Source organism: Suricata suricatta, chromosome 16 (genome assembly GCF_006229205.1).
Source record: "Suricata suricatta isolate VVHF042 chromosome 16, meerkat_22Aug2017_6uvM2_HiC, whole genome shotgun sequence".
NCBI lineage: Eukaryota > Metazoa > Chordata > Mammalia > Carnivora > Herpestidae > Suricata > Suricata suricatta.
Window position 1 is genome coordinate 34893897 of NC_043715.1, and position 21339 is coordinate 34915235.

General features: G+C 37.0%; 1 protein-coding gene across 1 annotated transcript in view; it reads left to right on the forward strand.

The window, feature by feature from the left end:
• The window catches only part of NETO2 (neuropilin and tolloid like 2), a 71079-nt gene that overhangs the window by 29106 nt on the left and 20634 nt on the right, over positions 1-21339 (forward strand). Inside the window, exon 10 of the mRNA XM_029924248.1 lies at positions 17281-17509. Within this exon, the coding sequence (XP_029780108.1) occupies positions 17281-17509 (229 nt within the window). The remainder of the gene's footprint in view (positions 1-17280; positions 17510-21339) is intronic.

A 21339-nucleotide genomic window follows, 5' to 3' on the forward strand; every position in this document is an offset into this window, starting at 1 on the left:
CTGAAAACTAGAAAGCTTATGAAAGAAATTGAAGACACACAAAAAAATGGGAAAATTCAATGCACCTGGATCAGAAGAACAAATATTGTTAAAATGCGATACTACCCAATTCACATGGGGTGCCTGGGTAGCTCAGTCAGTTAAGTGTCTGACTTTAGCTCAGGTCATGATCTCATGGTTATGAGTTCAAGCCCCGCGTTGGCCTCTGTGCTGCTAGCTCAGAACCTGGAGCTTGCTGCATCTACCTCGCTCTCTGCCCCTCCCTCACTTTTGCTCTCTCTCTTAAAAATAAACATTTAAAAAGATTTTAATGTCAATACCACCCAAAGCAATCTACATATTCAGTGCTATACCTATCAAAATAACACGAGCATTTCTTACATAGCTAGAACAAACAATCCTAAAATTTGTATGGAACCAGAAAAGACCCCGAATAGCCAAAGCAGTCTTGAAAAAAGAAAACCAAAACAAGAGGCATCACAATCCCAGACTTCAAGCTGTCTTACAAAGCTGTAATCATCAAGACAGTATGGTATTGGCACAAGAAGAGGCACTCAGGTCAATGGAACAGAATAGAGAACCCAGAAATGGATCCACAAACATATGGCCAACTAATCTTTGACAACGCAGGAAAGAATATCCAATGGAATAATGACAGTCTCTTCAAGTGGTGCTGGGAAAACTGGACAGCAACGTGCAGAAAGATGAACCTGGACCACGTACACCACACACAAAACAAACTCAAAATGGATGAAAGACCTAAATGTAAGACCGGAAGCCATCAAAATCCTCAAGGAGAAAGCAGGCAAAAATCTCTTTGAACTCAGTCACAGCAACTTCTTAACAGGTCTCAGGAGGCAAGGGAAACAAAAGCAAAAATGAACTATTGGGACCTCATCAAAACAAAGAGCATCTGCACAGTGAAGGAAACGATAAGCAAAACTAAAAGACAATGGACAGAATGGGAGAAGATATTTGCAAACAACATATCAGATTAAGGGTTAGTATCCAAAATCTGTAAAGAACTTATCAAACTCAGCACCCAAAAAACAAATAATCCACTGAAGAAATGGGCAAAAGACATGAATAGACACTTCTCCAAAGAAGACATCCAGATGGCCAACGGACACCTGAAAAAATGCTCAAAATCACTTATCATCAGGGATCATAACCACAATGAGCTACCTCCTCACACCTGTCAGAATGGCTAGCGTTAATGACTCAGGCAACAACAGATGTTGGCAAAGATGCAGAGAAAGAGGATCTCTTTTGCACTGCTTGTGGGAATGCAAACTGGTGCAGCCATTCTGGAAAATAGCATGGAGGTTCCTCAAAAAGTTAAAAATAGAAACTACCCTACGACCCAGCAATTGCATTACCAGATATTTATCTAAGGGATACAGGTGTGCTGTTTCGAAGGGACACATGCACCCCAGTGTTATAGCAGCACTATCGTCAATAGCCAAAGTATGCAAAGAGCCCAAATGTCCATCGATGGATGAATGGATAAAGAAGATGTGGTATGTATATACCATAGAGTATTATTCAGCATCAAAAAGAATGAAATCTTGCCATTTGCAACACATGGATGGAACTAGAGGGTATTATGTTAAATAAAATTAGAGAAAGACAAAGGTATGACTTCATTTATATGAGGACTTTATGATACAAAACAGATGAACATAAGGGAAGTGAAGCAAAAATAATATAAAAACAGGGAGGGGGATAAAACATAAGAAACTCTTAAATTTGGAGAACAGAGGGTTACTGGAGAGGTTTTGGGAGGGGGGATGGGCTGAATGGGGAAGGGGCATTAAGGAATCTACTCCTGAAATCATTGTTGCACTCTATGCTAAGTAACTTGGATGTAAATTTAAAAAGTAAAAATTTTTAAAAAGAGAACTCCCTTACCCCTTCCACAGTGAGAAGACCTCAGAAAGTAGTTTCTCAGTAAATACTGATCTTAGATGTCTCAGCCTCCAGGACTGTGAGAAATAAATGTTCAGTATTTATTTAAAAAAAAAAAAAGTTAAAAGAATGACCAAAGAAATCCAAAGAAAAGTTAATAATGAAAGCAGAAATAAATGATATTTTAAACAAAGTTATAAGAAGAATCAACAAAACCAAAATCTGGCCCTTTGTAAACAACTGTAGCCACACCTCTGCAAAGATTTAGAAAATAAAACCTAAATAACATTTAGAGATGGAAAAGGTCTGAATCAACTACAGCAGAGATTAAAAACCATTATAACCCAAACTGTGAAGAAGACCAGCTGAACAAAAAACAAACACCTGAGTGTTTCTAAAATGAATGAAAAAGGGGGGGAAATGTAGCAGTAGAACCTATACATTAAAAGAAATGGAAAAGTCCAATGAACTTGTGTAAACAAATTAAAAGAAGGAAACATTAAGACCTAAGTCTGCACACCAGTATTTGATATAAAGAATTTGTTTGGTTTGACAGCAGTACTGAGATTATATTTTAAGTGGTCATTAGCAGTACACCTAGAGCTGTTGACCTGTGAAATCTCTCTGGGATTTGTCTCAGTATGTGAGAGGCAGAAGTGGGAGGGGTATTATAGTTCCAGCAAGACTGGCTGAGTTAATAACTGTTTGGAGATGGGGCATGAGTTTAGGATACCATTTTGTCTGCTTTTGCACATTTGAAATTTTCCATAATTGAACTGTTTTAGACTAGAAGATAATACTAAGAGTAATTTTTTGCTGATAAATTTGCAAAACGTCTAAATGGACAATTTCGTGAAATATATAATGTATGTGTGTGCATGCACATTTACGTACATATATGTTTATCAAAATTAGATCAATTTCCTGAAATCTATAACGTGTGTACATACACATTTACATACATATATGTTTATCAAAATTAAATAAATGAACTTGATAGAAAACCCGAATAAATCTTGCCAAATGATCAAGATTGATTTTGTTTGTAAAATATGTAAACAGAAAAATTTGTCAGGGGTCACCTGGGTGGCTCAGTTGGTGAAGTGTTGAACTTTGGCTCAGGTCATGATCTCACAGTTCATGAGTTCGAGCCCCACGTTGGGCTCTGCACTGACAGCTCAGGGCCTGCTTGGGATTCTCTCTCTCTCTCCCTCTCTCTCAAAATAAATAAGACGGATAAGAAAAATTGGTCACAATGGATTTTACCAAATAGAACTGTTTCAGAAAATTGAAGAAAAAGAACATTCCCCCTTCTATCAGAGCTAAATAGATAGCATGAGAGAATTACAAGCCAGGAATATTTATAATAAAGGGTTTTTTTTTTTTAGAAGTCATGACCTAGAAACTCCTGGACAATTTAATATTAGAAAATCAAATTATGTAGTTTCCTATATTAACAGATTAAAGTAGAAAATCTAGGTATATAAATGGTGCAGAAAAAATATTCAGTGAAACTTAAAATCTATCAATTAAAAACTCTTAGTAATTCCAGCATAGAATGTCTACATCATGATGAAGAGTATCTACCAAAACCCTCCATAATTCAAATGTTGTAATTATTGGTGAACTCTTAAAATATTTCCTTTAAGTTCAGGAACAAGTCAAGGATGTCTGTTGTCATTGTTTTATTTGATAGTGTTCTGAAATCCTGGTTTGAGCATCAAAATGAGAGACTGAAAAAAGTTCATCAGTTATAAAAACAATTGCTTTTCTCTACTAGAGCCAAAAGCAATTAGAAAATTAAACTTTTTAAAGCACTATTTACAATAAGAACAAATCATAAGGTATTAGGAAGCAAATTTTAAAATTATATTGAAATGCATAAAGAAGGCCTATAGAAATGGGGGAGAGAGGGAAATCATTTTCATGGATGGGAAGATTCAATATCACAAAAATGTTCATTGTTCTCTAATTTATCAATTTAAAGTAATTCCAGTCCAGATCCCAGGAGGGCTTTCTAGGGAGGTTGGCAAGCTAATTCCAGAATTCACATATAAGAGGAAAGCATTCAGAAGAACCACAACAATTTTGAATAAGAACAAGTGGGGACACTTACCCTTCAAGATAAAGCTGTGGCAGTTGGATAGGATGCATTTGTCAGTGGAATATACAAACTAATAAAACTGAATTTTAAGTATCTAAACATAAAACTACACATATTTAGTGGTTGCCAGAGGGGAGGTGGGTGAGGGGATAGGTGAAGTAGACAAAAGGAATTAAGAGGTACAGACTCCCACTTACAAGTAAGTCATAGACCTAAAAACTATATAGCATAGGGACTATAGTCAGAAATACTGTAATAATGTTTGGTGACTGCACTTACTGTGTTGAGCACTGAGTAACGTATAGAATTGTTGAATCACTGTACTGTACTCCTGAAACTAATACTATATGTGAATTATATGTCAAATTTTTAAGTAAAAAAAATAAAAACCTACACATATATGGAAGCTTGGGGTATAACAAAGGTACAGGTAATCCTTGGAATTACTACCAGTTCAGTTCCAGACCACAGTAAAGTGAATATTACAAAAAAGTGAGTCAGATGTATTTTTTTTTGGTTTCCCAAGTTATGTTTTACATTATACCATTGGTCTGTTAAGGGTACAATAGCATAATGTCTAAAACAACAGTGTATATACCTTAATGCAAAAATACTTCATTGCTGAAAAATGCTAACCAGGATCTGAGCTTTGAGTGAGTCATCCTCTCTTTGCTGCCTCAGTATTGATGGCTGCTGACTGATCAGGGTGGTGGCTGCTGAAAGCTGCAGAAACTGACAATTCCTTTTTTTTATGTCTTTTTTAAAATTTATTTTTGAGAGACAGGGAGAGACAGTGAGAGCAGGGGCGGATCAGAGAGAGAGAGGGGGAGATACAGAATGTGAAGCAGGCTCCAGGCTCTGAGCTAGCTGTCAGCACAGAGCCCGATGCGGGGCCTGAATCCATGAACATGACCTGAGCCAAAGCCCGACGCCTAACCGACTGAGCCACCCAGGCACCCCTGTGACAATTCCTTAAAATAAGACAGCAATGAAGTTTGCCGCATCGATTGACTCTCCCTTCACAGATGATTTCTCTGCGGCATGTGATGCTGTCTGGGAGCATTTCGCCCACAGTAGAACTTCTTTTAAAATGGAGTCAATCCCTCAAGCCCTCCCGCTGCTTTATCAACTAAATTCACGTAATATTCTGAATTCTCTGTTCTCATTTCAACAGTCTTCACAGCATCTTCACCAGGAATACATTCCATCTGAAGGAACCACTTTCAATGCTCATCCATGAGAAACTCTTCATCTCTTAGAGTTTTATCCTGAGATTGGTGCAATTCAAATATCATAGTATCAAAGTTTAAAATAGTGTGAGAATTACTAAATGTGATCCAGAGAGACAAAATGAGCAAATGCTGTTGGAAAAATGGCACTGATAGACTTGCTTAATGCAGGGCTGCCAAAAATTTCAATATGTAAAAAAATAATAATGCACTATCTGTGAAGCAAGATAAATGAGATGTGTCTCTTTTTATGGAAAGGCACTAAAAACAATGGACTGAAACACTACTTGCATACTCAGACACCAATGACTTCTTTTGTATACGTTTTTATAAGCGAGTTTTTCTAAAGCATCACCCATTGACTGGTATACTCCATATTGAATATTCATGGGTTAGGGTGGTCTTTAATATTTTTTCCTTTAACTTTCTTAAATTATCTGTTTATTCATTTAGCTTAACACAGTTTTATATATTTGTCTTTTTAATGTCTGTTTTTGAGAGAGAGGGACACAGAGTGCCAGCAGGGAGCAAAGAGAGGGAGACAGAGAATCTTAAGCTGACAGCACAGAACCCAACACAGGGCTTGAACCCACAAACTGTGAGATCATGACCACTGAGCCACCCAGGTGCCCCATAGTTTAACACAATCTTTAAAAAATTGATCCAATTCCCATGCCAACAGTGTATAATTTTTCTTTTTTTTAAATTTTAGTTACTAAACATAACATTCTCGGGGCCCCTCAGTAGGTTGAGTATTGAACTTCAGCTCAGGTCATGATCTCATGGTTCATGAGTTCAGGCTACACATCGGGCTTTGCATTGACAGTGTGGAGCCACTTTCGAATTTCTCTGTTTCCCTCTTTCTCTGCCCCTCCCCTCCTTGCTCACTGTCTCTCAAAAATAAATAAACATTAACATTTTTTTTGAAAAAGTAACCTTCTCCAATATTTGGTATTCCAAATAACACTCCTAAAAATTTATGAATCTAGAATTATTTCATGAAGTACTTCAAAAAAGAGCAAGAACTAAGAAATATTAATTTCTTAAACATTTATTTATTTTTACTTCTTTAAAAGAGAGCACATGTGCAAGACCAGGAGATCTGGTCAGAGAGAATCGTGGGTTCCACGCTCAGCATGGAACCTGACATGGGGTTCAGTCCCACAGCCCTGGGATCATGACCTGAACCAAAATCAAGGGTCAGACAATCAACTGACTGAGCTACCCAGGCAACCCTACTTTCTTAAATATTTAAGTAATTATTAAATATTATTAAATGAAAAAGTGAAAACTATATACTATTACAGGTATAGAGGAAGCCTTCTGTGTTCCCTTTAGCTTTCCTTCATACACTATCCTGAGTTTAAGTTTTATAATTTCTATAAAATTTTATATTTTCATATCATATACTATAAAATGCATATTATCCTGTATATTTTTAAATTTTGTATCCGTTGTAGAAATAAATCACTGTTCTCTCTTTAGACATGTAATTTTCTTTCACATTTTAATATATTAAGTAATGCTGCCATAAACATTTTTGTATTTTCATTATACCCATGAATGATTTCATTTGGTTATATACCTAGAAGTCTAGTTTTGTGTTGTAGCACATGACCATCTTTAGCTTTACCAGAGCATGCAGAAGGCTTGCCAAAGTGTTTGTGGCAATTTATCCTTTAGAGCAGCGTAAGAGCATTTTCATTACTCTATCCTTGCTGACACTGGTCATGTCAAGTAATGTACAGTAGAATTTTTTTTACAGATGCTTAGAGTCATGTGACAGCCACCATCAACAAGGACCATTCCATCACCCCAACAAAATTACCTTGGTCTGTCCATTTGCAGTCAAAACCCATATTTAATCTTGATCCCTGGCAACTAATTATCTTTTGCTGTTTTATAGTTTTACCATTTCCAAAATGTCCTACAATTAGAATCACACAGTATGTAAGAGTCTGAATTCTTTCATTTAGTGTGATGCACTTGAGATTCTTTTGTTATTGCATGTCCCAATAGCTCATTCCTTTTTTGCTGAACAGATTTTATGATATGGATATACTATAGTTTATCCTTAACAACTGAAGAACATTTGGACTGTTTTCCAATTTTTTGTTATTATTGATAAAACTTCTATACACATTTCTGTACAGGCTGTTTTGTGTAAACATGTTTAATTTTTCTGGATATTCATCCAGGAGACTTCTGATTCACATGGTAGCTTTATAAGAAACCACCAAGCTGTTTTCCAAAGTGGTTATATTGTTTTGCATTTCTTTCCACAACCAGTGTTATCAGATTTTCAGTTGTTCTACATAAGTTCTAAGTACTTTTATTATCAGTTTTTTTTTTAATATAGTTACTCTAATGAATCTATAATGCTATAGGCTTTAATTTGCAATTTTGTAATGTCTAAATCTTCTTTAGTGGTGTCATCATCTATGCCCATTTTAAGATTGGGTAGTTTTGGGGGTTTTTGTTTTGTTTTTGCTTTGGGTTAGAAAAGTTTCTTTACACATAGTCACATACATTATTTTATATAAACACATGTTATTTACACAGGTATAAAATTACATGTATGGTTCTTGTTTTTCCTTAACTTTTTAAACTTTGTTCATCTTCTGCCTCTTCCTCTCTGTAGCCAGTTTCTCCTGTGCTCTCCTACAAAGCGAGCAATATTGATAGCCATGTACATAGTCTTCTGCATTTTAAGGATATAAAACCCAGTGTATCAAGTATACTGATACTTGTGTAATGGTAGGAAAGGGGAAGAGGGACAGACTTTAGAGGTTTTAGGAGGTAGAGGCCGCTGGACATTGTGCATAGGAAGAGCAGAGTTGAAGATGCCGCCTGGGTAGGATTACCAGCTGGGGTAGCAATCATAGCAGGACTAGGGAGAAAATAATCAGTTACGTTTTAGCCACATTTATTGTGTAGCAGTATGTGTAGACGTCTACCAGCAACAGGACATAAGAGTTTAAAAACTTGAGGGAAAAGCTAAGTTGCGCTGTAGTAGTCGTATCTGGAAGTCTCTTTGATATGATTTGTTTCTGTCTCACTGGTCTACTTTGTTCTCCTGTACCCTGGTTGTCAGCACCCTCAACCACTTCTCTCTGCACCAGAGGGTTGGAAGACTGTTGTTGATGCTCAGAGAGAGGGTCTCTGCATATAGTTAGGTGGGAATCATTGCCTGTGGGAGGGCCAGCGTGGCTCTCCCACACATTGGGTAGTTTTATTACTGGGTTAACCCTTTTGTACAGATTGGGTAGTTTTATTACTGTTCTGGGGTAAGTCTTTTGGCAAGTGATTTATAAATATTTTCTCAGTCAGTGGCCATTCTTTTTACTCAACAGTGTCTTTCATGGAGAAAAAGTTTAATGAAGTCAAATTACAAAATTTTAAAATGATTTTCCTTTGATGTATCTAAGAACTCTTTGACCCAAAGTCATAAGAAATTTTTCCTATATTTCCTTCTGAGAGTTATATAATTTTATGTTTATTCTTATGACCCATTTTGAGTTAATTTTTGTGTAAGGTATTGGGTTTTTGTGTAAGCTCAAGGTTTTCTTTCTTTCTCTCTCTCTCTTTCCTTCCTTCCTTCCTTCCTTCCTTCTTTCTTTCTCTTCCTTCCGTCCTTCCTTCCGTCCGTCCTTCCTTCCTTCCTTCCTTCCTTCCATCCATCCTTCCGTCCGTCCTTCCTTCCTTCCTTCCAGATGTCTGATTTTCCAGCACCATTTGTTGAAGACTATCCTTTCTCAATTATTGCTTTTGTATCTCTGTTAAAAATAATAATTTTATTTGTAAGAATCTATTTCTGGGCTCTGTTCTGTTTCGTGGCTCTGTGTCTGTCCTTTTGTGAGTACCACGCTGTTTTGATTATTAGAGTTTTAAAGTCTACACTTCGGCACTCTACAGCTTCCAGTATGGTGCTGAATGGGAGTTCCCTTGTTATTGATTTTGAGGGGGAAAGCATTCAGGTTTTCACCATTAAGTATGGCATGAGTTCTGGGTTTTTGTAAACACCCTGTACCAGGTTACACAAGTTGCGCTGTTTTTCTGAGATTTTCTTCATGAATGGATGTCGATTAACAGATTAAAGTCATCATGTATCTTATCCCTTTTAGTCTATAATAGAGACTTATATTGATTCTTCATAATTTAAACCAGCCTGAGATACCTGATAAGCTATATTTGGTTGTGATTATGTAAAAGTATTACACTTTTTATATGTTGCTGTACTAAATTGGCTAATATTTTGTTGAGGATTTTTGCATCTGTTTTCTGGAGTGATGATTCTGATACCACTTCCAACTTGTGGGCTTTCTCCCCCTACATCACCAAGCAATTTCCAGACTCCAGCTGGTGTCCAATGATCCAATTCAGTTCTGACAGTATCGACCCTGAGATGGCATCAGATTCCTAGGGTTGGGGACTCAGCCCTACAAGTCTGGCATCCACTTCAGATGCCAATCTTATATACAGGTTGTCCTGTGCTTCTGGCCAACTGGTTATAAATCAGAGGTTTCTGTGAGCTCCTTCTTATGTTTGACTAATTTGTTAGAGCAACTTAGAAAATTCAATTTGCTTACTTAATTACCAGTTAATTACAGAGCATATTAAAGGATAAGAATCAACAGCTAGATGAAAAAACACAGATGAGGTCCTGAACAAAAGAGCTTCTGTCCCCATGGAGTTTGGGCTTTAGCACAATGGCATATGGAAACATTCTGGAAGCTCTTCTTCAAACCTTCTCCTTTTGAGTTTTTTATGGATGTCTAATTACATTGGCACAACTGATTAAATCATTGGTGATTGGTGCTTGATTTTACTTTCAGCCCAGCCCCTCTCCTCTCCCGAGAAATCGGGGTGGAATTGAAAGTGTAAATCCTCATTTCATGGTTATTTACCCTAGTAACCAGCCCCCATCTTTAAGGGGTTTCCAAAAATTACCTCATTAACATGAACAATCGTTGAAAGAGGCACAAGACATCCATTTCAACTTTATGGCTCTAGAACATTTTAGGAACTGAGGACAAGAGACCAGATACAACAAAAGATAGTCCCATTGCTCCATTGCTCAGGAAATTCCAGGGTTTTGGGAGCTCTGAGCCAGAAAAAGAGATGAAGATGAAATATGTATTTTTTATTATATGACACAGTATCACAGCAGGTATACTGATCAATAGTTTCCTTATGTCTTTGGTGATGTCACTGTAATGCTGATCTTATGAGTTTATTAGAAGTGTTTCTTTTTCCTAGAAGAGATAAAGAATTGGCATAACTTTTTCTTTGCGTAGTTGGTATAATTCAACTGTAAATTCATCTAGGCCTGGAGCTTTTTTTGTAAGGTTTTTAACTATGAATTTGTAATTTTTGATAAATGATACAGCCATTCAAGTTACATATTTCTTCTTAGAACTGTTTGGGCAGTTTGTTTCTTTTAAGGAATTTGTCCATTTTATCTGAGTCATCTGATTTGGGGGCATAGAACTGTTTACTGTAATTTTTTATTGTTTTGTTTAAAAGATTTTATTTTGGGGGCACCTGGGTGGCTCAGTCAGTTAAGCACTTGACTTCGGCTCAGGTCATGATCTCAAGGTTTGTGGTTTTGAGCCCCACATCAGGCTCTGTGCTGACAGCTCAGAGCCTGGAGCCTGCTTCGGATGTTGGGTGTCCATCTCTCTCTGCCCCTTCCCCGCTTGTGCTCTGTCTGTCTCTGTCTCTCAAAAATAAATACGTATAAAAAAATTTTTTTTAAGATTTTGTTTTTAAGTAATCTACACTCAACATGGGGTTTGAACTTAACAACCCCAGGATCAAGAGATATATGCCCCACCAACTGAGCCAGTCAGGCACTGCTTTTTTCATTCTTAATGTTTGTAGGGTCTGTAGTGATATTCCCTTTTTTTTTAATTCTTCTTTTTTTAGGTTTATTTATTTTGAGAGGAAGAGAGAGAATCCCAAGCAGGCTCTGCACTGCCAGCACAGAGGCCGATGCAGGGCTTATTCCCATGGAACAGGAGATCATGACCTGAGCCAACATCCAGTGAGACACTTAACCAACTGAGCCACCCAGTGCCCCATCCTCTTTTTTTATTCTTGACGGTTTATATTTATCCAGATATTTGCCATCTCTGCTTCCTTTCACTCATAAAGGATTCATGGTTCCTTTATGAATTCCTTTATGAATCATGAGTCCTTCGTGATTCCAAGATTCATTCTAGTAGCCCTTCTCTTTTATCTAACGAGCTTCCTTTAGGTAAGGTGTCTGGGTGGCTCGGTCAGTTGAGTGTCTGACTTTTGGCTCAGGTCACGATCTCACAGTCCATGAGTTCTTGTGAGTTTGAGCCCTGCCTCTGCTGACAGCACAGAGGCCACCTCTGATCCTCTGTCCCCGCCTACCTGCGCCTCTCCCCTGCTTGTTCTCTCTCTCTCAAATACATATGTAGCTTCCTCTAGCATTTCTTTTATAGCAGGTCTGTATACAGCAAGGTCTGAGTCTTAAGTCTTCACCAGGGTGTGTATTTGCCCTCATTTCTGAAAAAATATGTTTGCTCTACATAAAATTCTGAAGTTTACAGGTTCTCCAACATTTAAAAATTTTGATGCACTGCATTGGGCATCAATTTCTGAAAAGCAGTTCACAGTCATTCAGATCATTCCTTCCTACCAACTGCATCATTCTTCTCTCGGTTCTCAAGACTTTGATTTTGATTTTGATGTGTGTAGGCCTTGGTTTTTATTTGCTTTTATCCTGTTTTATGTTTGCTGAGCTTTTTGAATCTAAATATTTGTCTTTCACTAAACTTGGGACATTTTTAGCCATTATTTCTTCAAATATTTTTTTCTATAATAATTTCTTCTCCTGAGATTTAAGTGGCATGATTTAAGCCTTTTGAAATTGTCCCACAAATCCCTGAGGCTCTGTTCATATCTTCTCAACCCTTTTTACTAAGCATCTCAGATTCTCAAGAGTCCTCTTCCAGTTACTGACTTCACTCTGCCATCCCCATTCTCCTGTTGGGCCCATACAGTGGATTTTTTTTTTTAATTTCAAATGTATTTTTCCATTTCAGTTGTAAAATTTCGACTTGGTTCTTTTTTTTTTTTTTTAACAATTTCTGTTTCTCTTCTATGGTCTGTCTGCTCCTCTAGTGTTTGCCTTTACCTCACAGAGCATGTTTATATTGTTGCTTTAAAAGCTTTGACAGTTTCAATATCTGGGTCCTGTTAGGAGGGGAATCTGTTGATTATTTTTTCATTTCAGAATTAATCCCATTTTCTGGGTCTTTATCTGTAATTTTATTATGTCTTGGTCATTTTGAATAGAGCATTGTGAGATTCTGGGTCCTGTTAAAAATACCTGGAAAATGTTTATTTTTGTTACTATCTATTTTATTTCTGTCAGACAGTCTACCCAGTTAGATTCAGGTTGCATGTACCATGTCACCTGGTGTGTGTGGTGGTACCAGCGTTTGCTGAGTTTCTGTGGCCTTTGCTGTGCTGTGGAGGCCTGTCTTGTCCAGGGGATTCGCCGCTCAGGGACTTGGACAGGAGCTTACACTAGAATTTGGTTCCCAACACTTTTGTCATGTTTCTTTAGCTCTGTTTCATGAATATGCAGGTAAGCCAGGTAGGTATGCCATGAATATGTAGGGAAGACAGAATTAGTGCTTTTTCTTGAGCTCTCTGCTCTCCAAGACTTCGTCACATGCTCCAGGTAACATTTCCTTTTCCCATTTCCTCTGGTAGCCAAAAAGAAGTTTTTTCAGTGTTTTTGCCTCCTAACCTGTTGTGAGTTTTGAAAAAAGGGATGGGGGAACTCTGCTAAAGAGATGGGATTTCTCTTGGGGTTTCAGTTGATGCTATAGCTGCGGCATTCAGATCCGTGATTAGTGCTGACTCTAGGCAGAGCTAGTAGAGTGGGGAAAACAAACCAGAGACACACACACACACACCTCATCCCAATTTCTTAGTCTTCTGGCTGGAGTGCTTTCTCTGGGTTTGTTGTCTGTGTTTGCTCTTGGTTCCATGAATTGGCCCAGGACACAAAGGAAAAGAAAAAAACTGAATCTCACCTCCTCTATGGGTCATTCAAGTTTGACTTCCCTTTCAAGGGCCATCTTTTACTTTCCAGAATCTTCATGTTGCTTTTCATATTTTATCCTGAGTTTTTAGTTATAATAAGAAATAAGCCATACTGTTTCATCTTGGCTGTTTCTGGAAGTCCATTTATTTAGTGTAGTAAAATTGATTATTTTTATCTTTATGGTTTATACTTTGTGTTTTCTATGTTTGTTCTAATAAACCTTCCTAACCAAAGGTTATAGAAAAACACTTCTATATTTTGATATGTGTACTTTAGTTTTAACATTTAAGAATTGATTTTATGTCAACTATAAGATAAGAATCTAATGTCAGTAGTTGTACTACCAATTATCAAGGGTCTCCTTTTGATCTGGAATGCTATATAGAGGCATACTTCATTTTACTGCATTTTTTACAAATTAAAAATTCAAGACTTCAGAGAAGTATCTACAGATGTGTTGGAAACAGCAAAAGAATTAGAATTAGAAGTGGAGCCCGGACATGAGACTGAATCACTATAATCTCATGATAGAACTTTAATGGATGAGTAATTGCTTCTTATGATGAGCAAAATAGTGGTTTCTTGAGATGGAATCTACTCCTGGTGAAGGAGATACTGTGAAGATTCTTGAAATGGCAACAGAGGATTCAGAATATTACATAATCAGTTGATAAAGCAGCGGCAGAGTTTGAGAAGATTGACTCCATTTTATTTATTTTTTTCATTTTATTTAGTTTTTAATTTTTTTAATATTTGTTTATTTTTAAGAGAGACACAGTGCGAGTGGGGGAGAGACAGAGAGGGAGACACAGAATCCGAAGCAAGCTCCAGAGCCCAATGCAGGACTCGAACCCATGAACCGTGAGCCGAAGTCAGACGCTTAACCGACTCAGCCACCCAGGCATCCCTAGTTGACTTCATTTTAAAAGAAATTCTGTGGGCAAAATGCTCCCAAACAGCATCACATGCTGCAGCAAAATCACTTGTGTGAGAAGGGTCCACTGATGCGGCAAACTTCATTGTTGTCTTATTTTAAGGTATTGTCACAGTCACCCCAGCCGTCAGCAGCCATCAACATTGAGGAAAGATTCTCCATCAGCAAAAAGATTATGACTGCTGAAAGCTCAGATGCTGGTTAGCATGTTTTTTTTAGCAATAAGGCATTTTTTAAGGAATATACATTTTCTTAGACTTAATGATAACGCATGCATAACAGACTACCATGCAAGCTAACTTTTATATGCACCGGGAACCAAAAAATGCATTTGACTCACTTTATTGCAGTATTCACTTTATTGTGGTCTGGAACCAAACATGCGGTAGCTGCAGACCATGTCCATAGGTGCTTTCTGAGGTTGTCATTGCATTTCTTTTGGAGTCTTCAGGGGTTCCAGTAGGCCACATCCCCTTTTCCCTCCACGCTGAAAATGTGGAGATTTAAAATAGCTCCTTTATTACAACAAAGGCTAGAGGAGGCAACTTAGAGAGCTGTATTAGACTTGCTAGTTCCGTGTCCACCAGTTCTACTTCCCACCCAAATCTAGCCTGGACCATGCCAGCGCAAGGAAGGTTTGCATCTGCAGAGGAAACCCACGTACTCAGGTCATTGCTTCCTACTTGGTGGTCCAGGGAAAGAGGGAAGGAAAGAAAGACCAGACTCTCCACCATCAAAGTAACGCCACCTCCGTGGGCGGGGTGTAGGAGCAGGATAAGAGACCAAGAGCATTTAGTAGATCTGTTGTCACACAGTCTGAGTAAGAGAAGAGTAGTGTGTGCCCCGCTCCACCTATTTCAGTTTGTTAGGTTCATATTGTTAGAATTGTTTTCTGAAAATTAGTTGAACTAAACTATTTCAATATTTTACTACACTCAAAATAGAAAAGAATGTCATTATCATATGACTTAAAACTTTTGACTTAAAAGATTATGTTTAAAGAGCACTTACTGTGGCCTTGTACAGTACCATGTTTCTTTGGATTACAAAAAAGCAGAGATTAAAAACTTCAGATTTATTTATTTTTCTTCTATATAATTCTCCCAGTTCATAGTTTTATAAACCTAGCCATGTGTTCATTACTTGGTATGAGCAAGAATTACACTACATGTAATTGGCACATGACTCTCTCGTTGGAAGACCTTAGAGTATTAATTTCTATATTGATTAAGCTTGCTCACAACCACAGAACCATGGGCAGAATGCTTTGGCTGTGTAAACAGTGGAATTAATGAGAACAAATTATGTATTTAAGGAAACCTATTGCTTTTATGTAATACATTTATAAAGGTTTTGTGAAGCATTGAAATGGCAATTCTATTTAGTTACTGATTTTCCACCATTCTCATTGAAGTAACAAACTGTTACAGTTTCAAATAAGCTGAGGTTACTTGGTCAAAGTTTAACCGATTGTGCTATACTTTTTAGTTGTTTGCTTAGTTTTGTGCCATCAAGGTGTTATAGGGAGAAGATTTCTATGACATTACATTTTTGTTATATGAAGGCTTTTTTTAAAGTTTGTTTATTTATTTTGAGAGAGTGAGAGAGAGCTGGGCGGGGCAGAGAGAGAGGAAGGGAAAATCCCAAACAGGTTCTGTGCTGTCAGTGCAGAGCCCAGCATGGGTCTCAAAACTATGAGCTGTGAGATCATAACCTGAGCTGAAACCAAGAGTCAGATGCTTAACGGACTGAGCTACCCAGATACCCCAAGTCTTTGGAATTAAGACGGATGGCTAAGTCAGCAGAGCATGTGACTCTTGATCTTGGAGTTGCGAGCTCAGGCCCCTGTTGGGTGTAGAGAGTACTTAAAATCTTTGAATGAATGAATGAATGAAGAGGGAGGGAGGTGGCATCACACTGTTACCTCAGAGATAGGAACTAGAATGAATATTCATTATATGTCTCTAATGTCAATCAAAGGAAGTCTTTATTCTCTGGTCACTAAAATTTTAATTGTAGAGGCACATAGGAACAACTAGAGCAAAAAGTGAACTGTGTATGTGTGCCTGCATAAAAAGCATCCCAGGGAGTGGGAAGAACACAAATGTTGGAGTCAGACCAACCTAGGTCAGATCCTCACCCTGAGTGACCTTAGATTCCTTAATCTCTGAGCCTTAATTTTCTCCCTACCTGTAAAGAATAACAGCTACTTCATTCAGTTATTTTAGAGATAAGCACAATGTCCTTCTAAGCCCGCAACCTGAACATTAAAGCCTACAATCTAAAGGAAATCTTCAAACAAGAATGGGTCAAGCATATTTTAAGACCTGAGTGCCAAGTAGCAAGCTGCCTATAAAATTTCAAGAAAAAGGATGCTAAGCAATACAATAGAATACTAATAGTGCTTATTTTGATACTACAGTTTACATCTTCCTGAATGAAAGCATAGAAATTGTCATTTATGTGATGAAATCTTAAAACCACTTAAATGTGCAGTATAGAATAAGGGGCAAATAAATCACAGGACGTCATAGGAATGCTTATGGTTTTGAAGAGTATAGATAAGATTAAAATGGTTTTGGTGTGTTACAGGAAAAAGCAGGGTGTATGTACCTTACTACTAAACTTAGGCTTTAAAAATGTGGGGGGGAAAATCTTTAAAAAACACATTTTTTATAAGGGATTCTTTTATTTTCCCAATCTTTCAGTACCACAAGATTGCTTTCATGATAAGGAAACTATGAAGACAACCAGGGAACTACATGGAACAAAAAGTCTCTTCTCTTTATAGACCAAACACAAACTTAAGGTTCCTTAAACACTTAGTTCCATTAAGACAATCAAAGAGACCAAAGAATGTCTTAGTTCTTTTAACTCTGTAGGCACCCCAGCCTTTTATCTGTTGTTTTTCTGTCAGCTATTGTAATCCAGTCTACAATGTCGACTGGCTAGTAGAACTAGAAAATTCGAATTTATCTTTTCAAAAGCAGTGTTTTTCTCTCTCTTAATGTTACAGATTTATTTGAGGTTCCTAGATTATCAAATGGAGCACTCAAATGAATGCAAGAGAAATTTCGTTGCAGTTTATGATGGAAGCAGTTCTATTGAAAATCTGAAGGCCAAGTTTTGCAGCACTGTGGCCAATGATGTCATGCTGAAAACAGGAATTGGAGTGATCCGAATGTGGGCAGATGAAGGTAGTCGGCTAAGCAGGTTCAGAATGCTCTTTACTTCCTTTGTGGAGCGTAAGTAAATCCTATAGCATTGAGATCTTTTACTTAATTGTCATTCTTTCAGAATTCAGTTCTATTTCCTTTTGGCAAAGACTAGTAACAGAATGTAGAAATAACTAAGTCTTAGTCCCTGTTCTCAAGGAATCAAGTGTCCTGGGTGAAAAACCATGTTAATACATTAAATTGCAACACTACCTTAGTATAAAGGTGTAAAACTGATAGGGAATGCAGAAAGTGGAGACTTCTCTCAAGATTTTTAAAAGTAGTAGTAGTAGTAATTCAGCGTGAGGAATAGTTATGAATCTCAAACCATGCTCATCAAAGATTTAGATAGGCTCCGGTTTTTTTCTAACTTTTTATTTTTTAATAATTTAAGCATATACAAAGTTATAAAGGTAGTGGAGTTTTTATATGACTTCCACTCAGGCTCCCCCTAATAATGTAGTAAAACTGAAAATTAACACTGATTCAGTATTATCAATCAGTATATAGACCTTATCCACATGTCAGTAGTTTTCCCATTAATGTCCACATTGCATTTACTGTCATCTGTCCTTTGGTGTCCTCCATCTGTGACCGTTCCTCAGTCTTTAATGATCCTGATGCATTTGAGGAGTACTGGCCATTTGTTTATTTAGTCAATTGTCAATTTAGGTTTGTCTGATGTTTTCTCATGGATTCATTTGAAGGTACGCGTTTCTGCCAGGACCCCAGAAATCACATTATCTCTTTCTCAGTGCATCACACCAGTGAGGCAGGGGTACGTAATGTGGATTTGCTTTACGTTAACTTCAGTCACTTGCTTACCGTGCCCTCTGTCAGGTTTCTCCACCAAGAAAGTTATTAATTTTTTCACTTCTAATTAATAATTCTCTTTGAGACTATGCGTAGATCCCTTTGCTCACTTATCTTCGCATCTGTTAATGGTTTCTGCCTGTAATAGGTGTTATTGTAGTGTTTACCTAATGGTAGTTTTCTGTTTCCATTATTTCTTCTACACTTATTAATTGTAATTAAACTGTGAGAAAGAGCTATTTTCCCCTCATTTATCTATTCAATTATCTGTATCAGTATGAGTTTATGGATTTTTATGTCATTATTATATATATTATTGTATATTATATAATTATTATGTACTAACATTTTGTTACTCAGAATCCCAGCTTTGGCCACTGGGAGCTCCTTCAAGTTACCTCCTTTATCCTTTTGATGTGTCCTTTTAAAAAAAATACACTTTCTTCCTGTTACAGGATGGCCCAGGATCGGCTGTTTTCTCTGGTCCAGCCCTAGAACCAACCATATTTCCAAGAAGCTCTCTCTCTTAAAGAAAACATTCAGAAAACACTTCTGGTTTTTTTTTTATAGGAATCATAATGAATCTGTGGATTGCTTTTGAATAGTATTGTCATCTTAAGTTTTCAGTCCATGAACCCACGATTTCTTCCCATTTAGTTGTTGTCTTTAATTTCTTTCAACAGTGTTTTGTACACAGGTCTTGCGTCTCCTTCGTTACATTTATTCCTAAGATTTTTTTGTTTGAGGGGCGCCTTGGTGGCTCACTCGGTTGGGCCTCTGACTTTGGCTCAGGTCACCATCTCACAGTTCGTGGGCTGGAGCTGCATGTCGGGCTCTGTGCTGACAGCTCAGAGCCTGGAGCCTGCTTCGGATTCTGTGTCTCCCTCTCTCTGTGCCCCTCCCCCACTTATGCTCTGTTTTCTCTGTCTCAATAATAAAAAACGTAAAAAATTTTTTAAAGAATTTTTTTGTTTGATGCTGTTATAAATAGAATTTTTTTCTTTTCCAGTTTTTCATTATTAGTGTGTAGAAATCCTCCTGACTTTTGCCTTTTGTATGCTAGTTTTTATATCCTACAGCTTTACTGAATTAGCGGTGTGTGTGTGTGGTGTGTAATCTTTTAGCGTTTTCTGCATAGAAGATCATGTTATCTGCAAACAGATAATTTTACATTTTCCTGTCTATTTGGCTGCTTTTTATTTCCTTTTCTCAACTAATTGCTCTTACTAGTATGTCTAGTACTGTACTGAATAGAAATGAAAGGAGACATCCTTGTCTTGTTTCTGATCTTAGGAGAAAAGCTTTCAGCCTTTCACCACTGAGTATGGTGTTAGCTATGGGATTTTCATATATGGCCTTTATCACATTGAGGAAATTTTCTTCTGGTCCTAGTTTATTAAGTGTTTTCATCATGAAAGGATGTTGAATTTTGTCAAATGCTTTTTCTGATTCAATTGACATGATAATGTCATTTTTTCCTGTTCATTCTGTTAATGTGGGTGTTACATTGAATTTTGGGGTGTTACATTGAATTTTGTATGTAGAACCATTTTTATGTTCCAGAAATAAGTCCCACTTGGTGATGGTGTATAATCCTTTTAATATATCGTTGAATTCAATGCTATTATTTTGTTATGAATTTTTGTATCAATATACATAAAGGGGTATTGGTCTATAATTTAATTTCTTGTAGTATCGTTGTCTGGTTCTGATATCAGGGTTGTGCTGGTCCACAGACTAAATAAAAAGTAATACTTTCTCTTCAGCTTTCTGGAGGAGGTTGAGATTTGACGTTCAGTAAACATTTGGTAGAATTCATCAGTGAAACCATCCAGTCTGGGGCTCTTCTTTGTTGGGAGATAGTTTGATTAATGATTCAATCTTCTTGCCAGTTAGAGATCTGCTCAGATTTCCTATTTGGTTTTTATTCAGTTTTGGTAGCATGTATGTTTCTAGGAATTTGTCTATTTCATCTGGATCAGCAGTTTAATAGAATTGTTTTTAGTATTTTCTCCTAATCCTTTTTATATCTATAAGATCTATACTAATGTCTCCACTTGTATTTCTGATTTTAGTAATTTGACCTTTTAACCTCTGTTTCTGTTTTCCTTAGTCATTGTAACTAAAGTCTGCCAATTTTGTTGATCAAAGAACCATTTTTTCTTCTTCTTTTCTTTTCTCTAGTTTTTCTATTCTCTGTCTCTTTTCTCTATAATTTCAATATTACTGACAAAGGCATAGAACTGTGAGTTTAGTTTGCCCTTCTTTTTCTGGCTCTTTAAGGTTATGTTAATGGTTTAAGATTTTTCTCCCTTTTTAATGTAGGCATTTATGGCTATAAATTTCCTTCTTAGTACTGCTTTCATTGTTTCTCATAAGTTTTGGTATGTTGTGTTTTCATTTTCACTGGTCTCTAGATATTATCTAATTTCCCTTGTGATTTCATCTTTGACCAGTTGCTTAAGAGCATGTAGTTTAATTCCCACATATTTACAAATTTTCCAGTTTTTATTCTTATACAAATAAGAAAAATGTATGTTTTGGTGTTGATAGGTGGAATTTTCTATATATATCAAATTCTCCAGGTGGCTTCTAGGATTATTTTTTTTTTTTTTACTCCAAACAAGAATTTTTTTGCATTGCCAGTAGATAACACATGCGTAGGGTTGCAATAACATCTACCTTTTAGGGTTACGATGATCAGAAAAATGCATTTTTTTCCTAGTACAGTTTCCTATATATAGAAGGCACTCATTGCTTGGCAGCTAGGGCAAGAAACATTTAAATTATAATATGCATCCATTAGCAGACAAGCAACACATTTTTGGCGGGGGGGGCTTTGGAATCAAGGTAATCCAAGGCCTCATAGAGTGAGTTAGGAAATACTTCCTTTTTTTTTTAATAGTTTATTGTCAAATTGGTTTCATACAACACCCAGTGCTCTTCCCCATAAGTGCCCTCCTCCATCACTGCCACCTCTTTCTCCCCTCCCCCTTCCCCTTCAACCCTCAGTTCATTTTCAGTATTCATAGTCTCTCAAGTTTTGC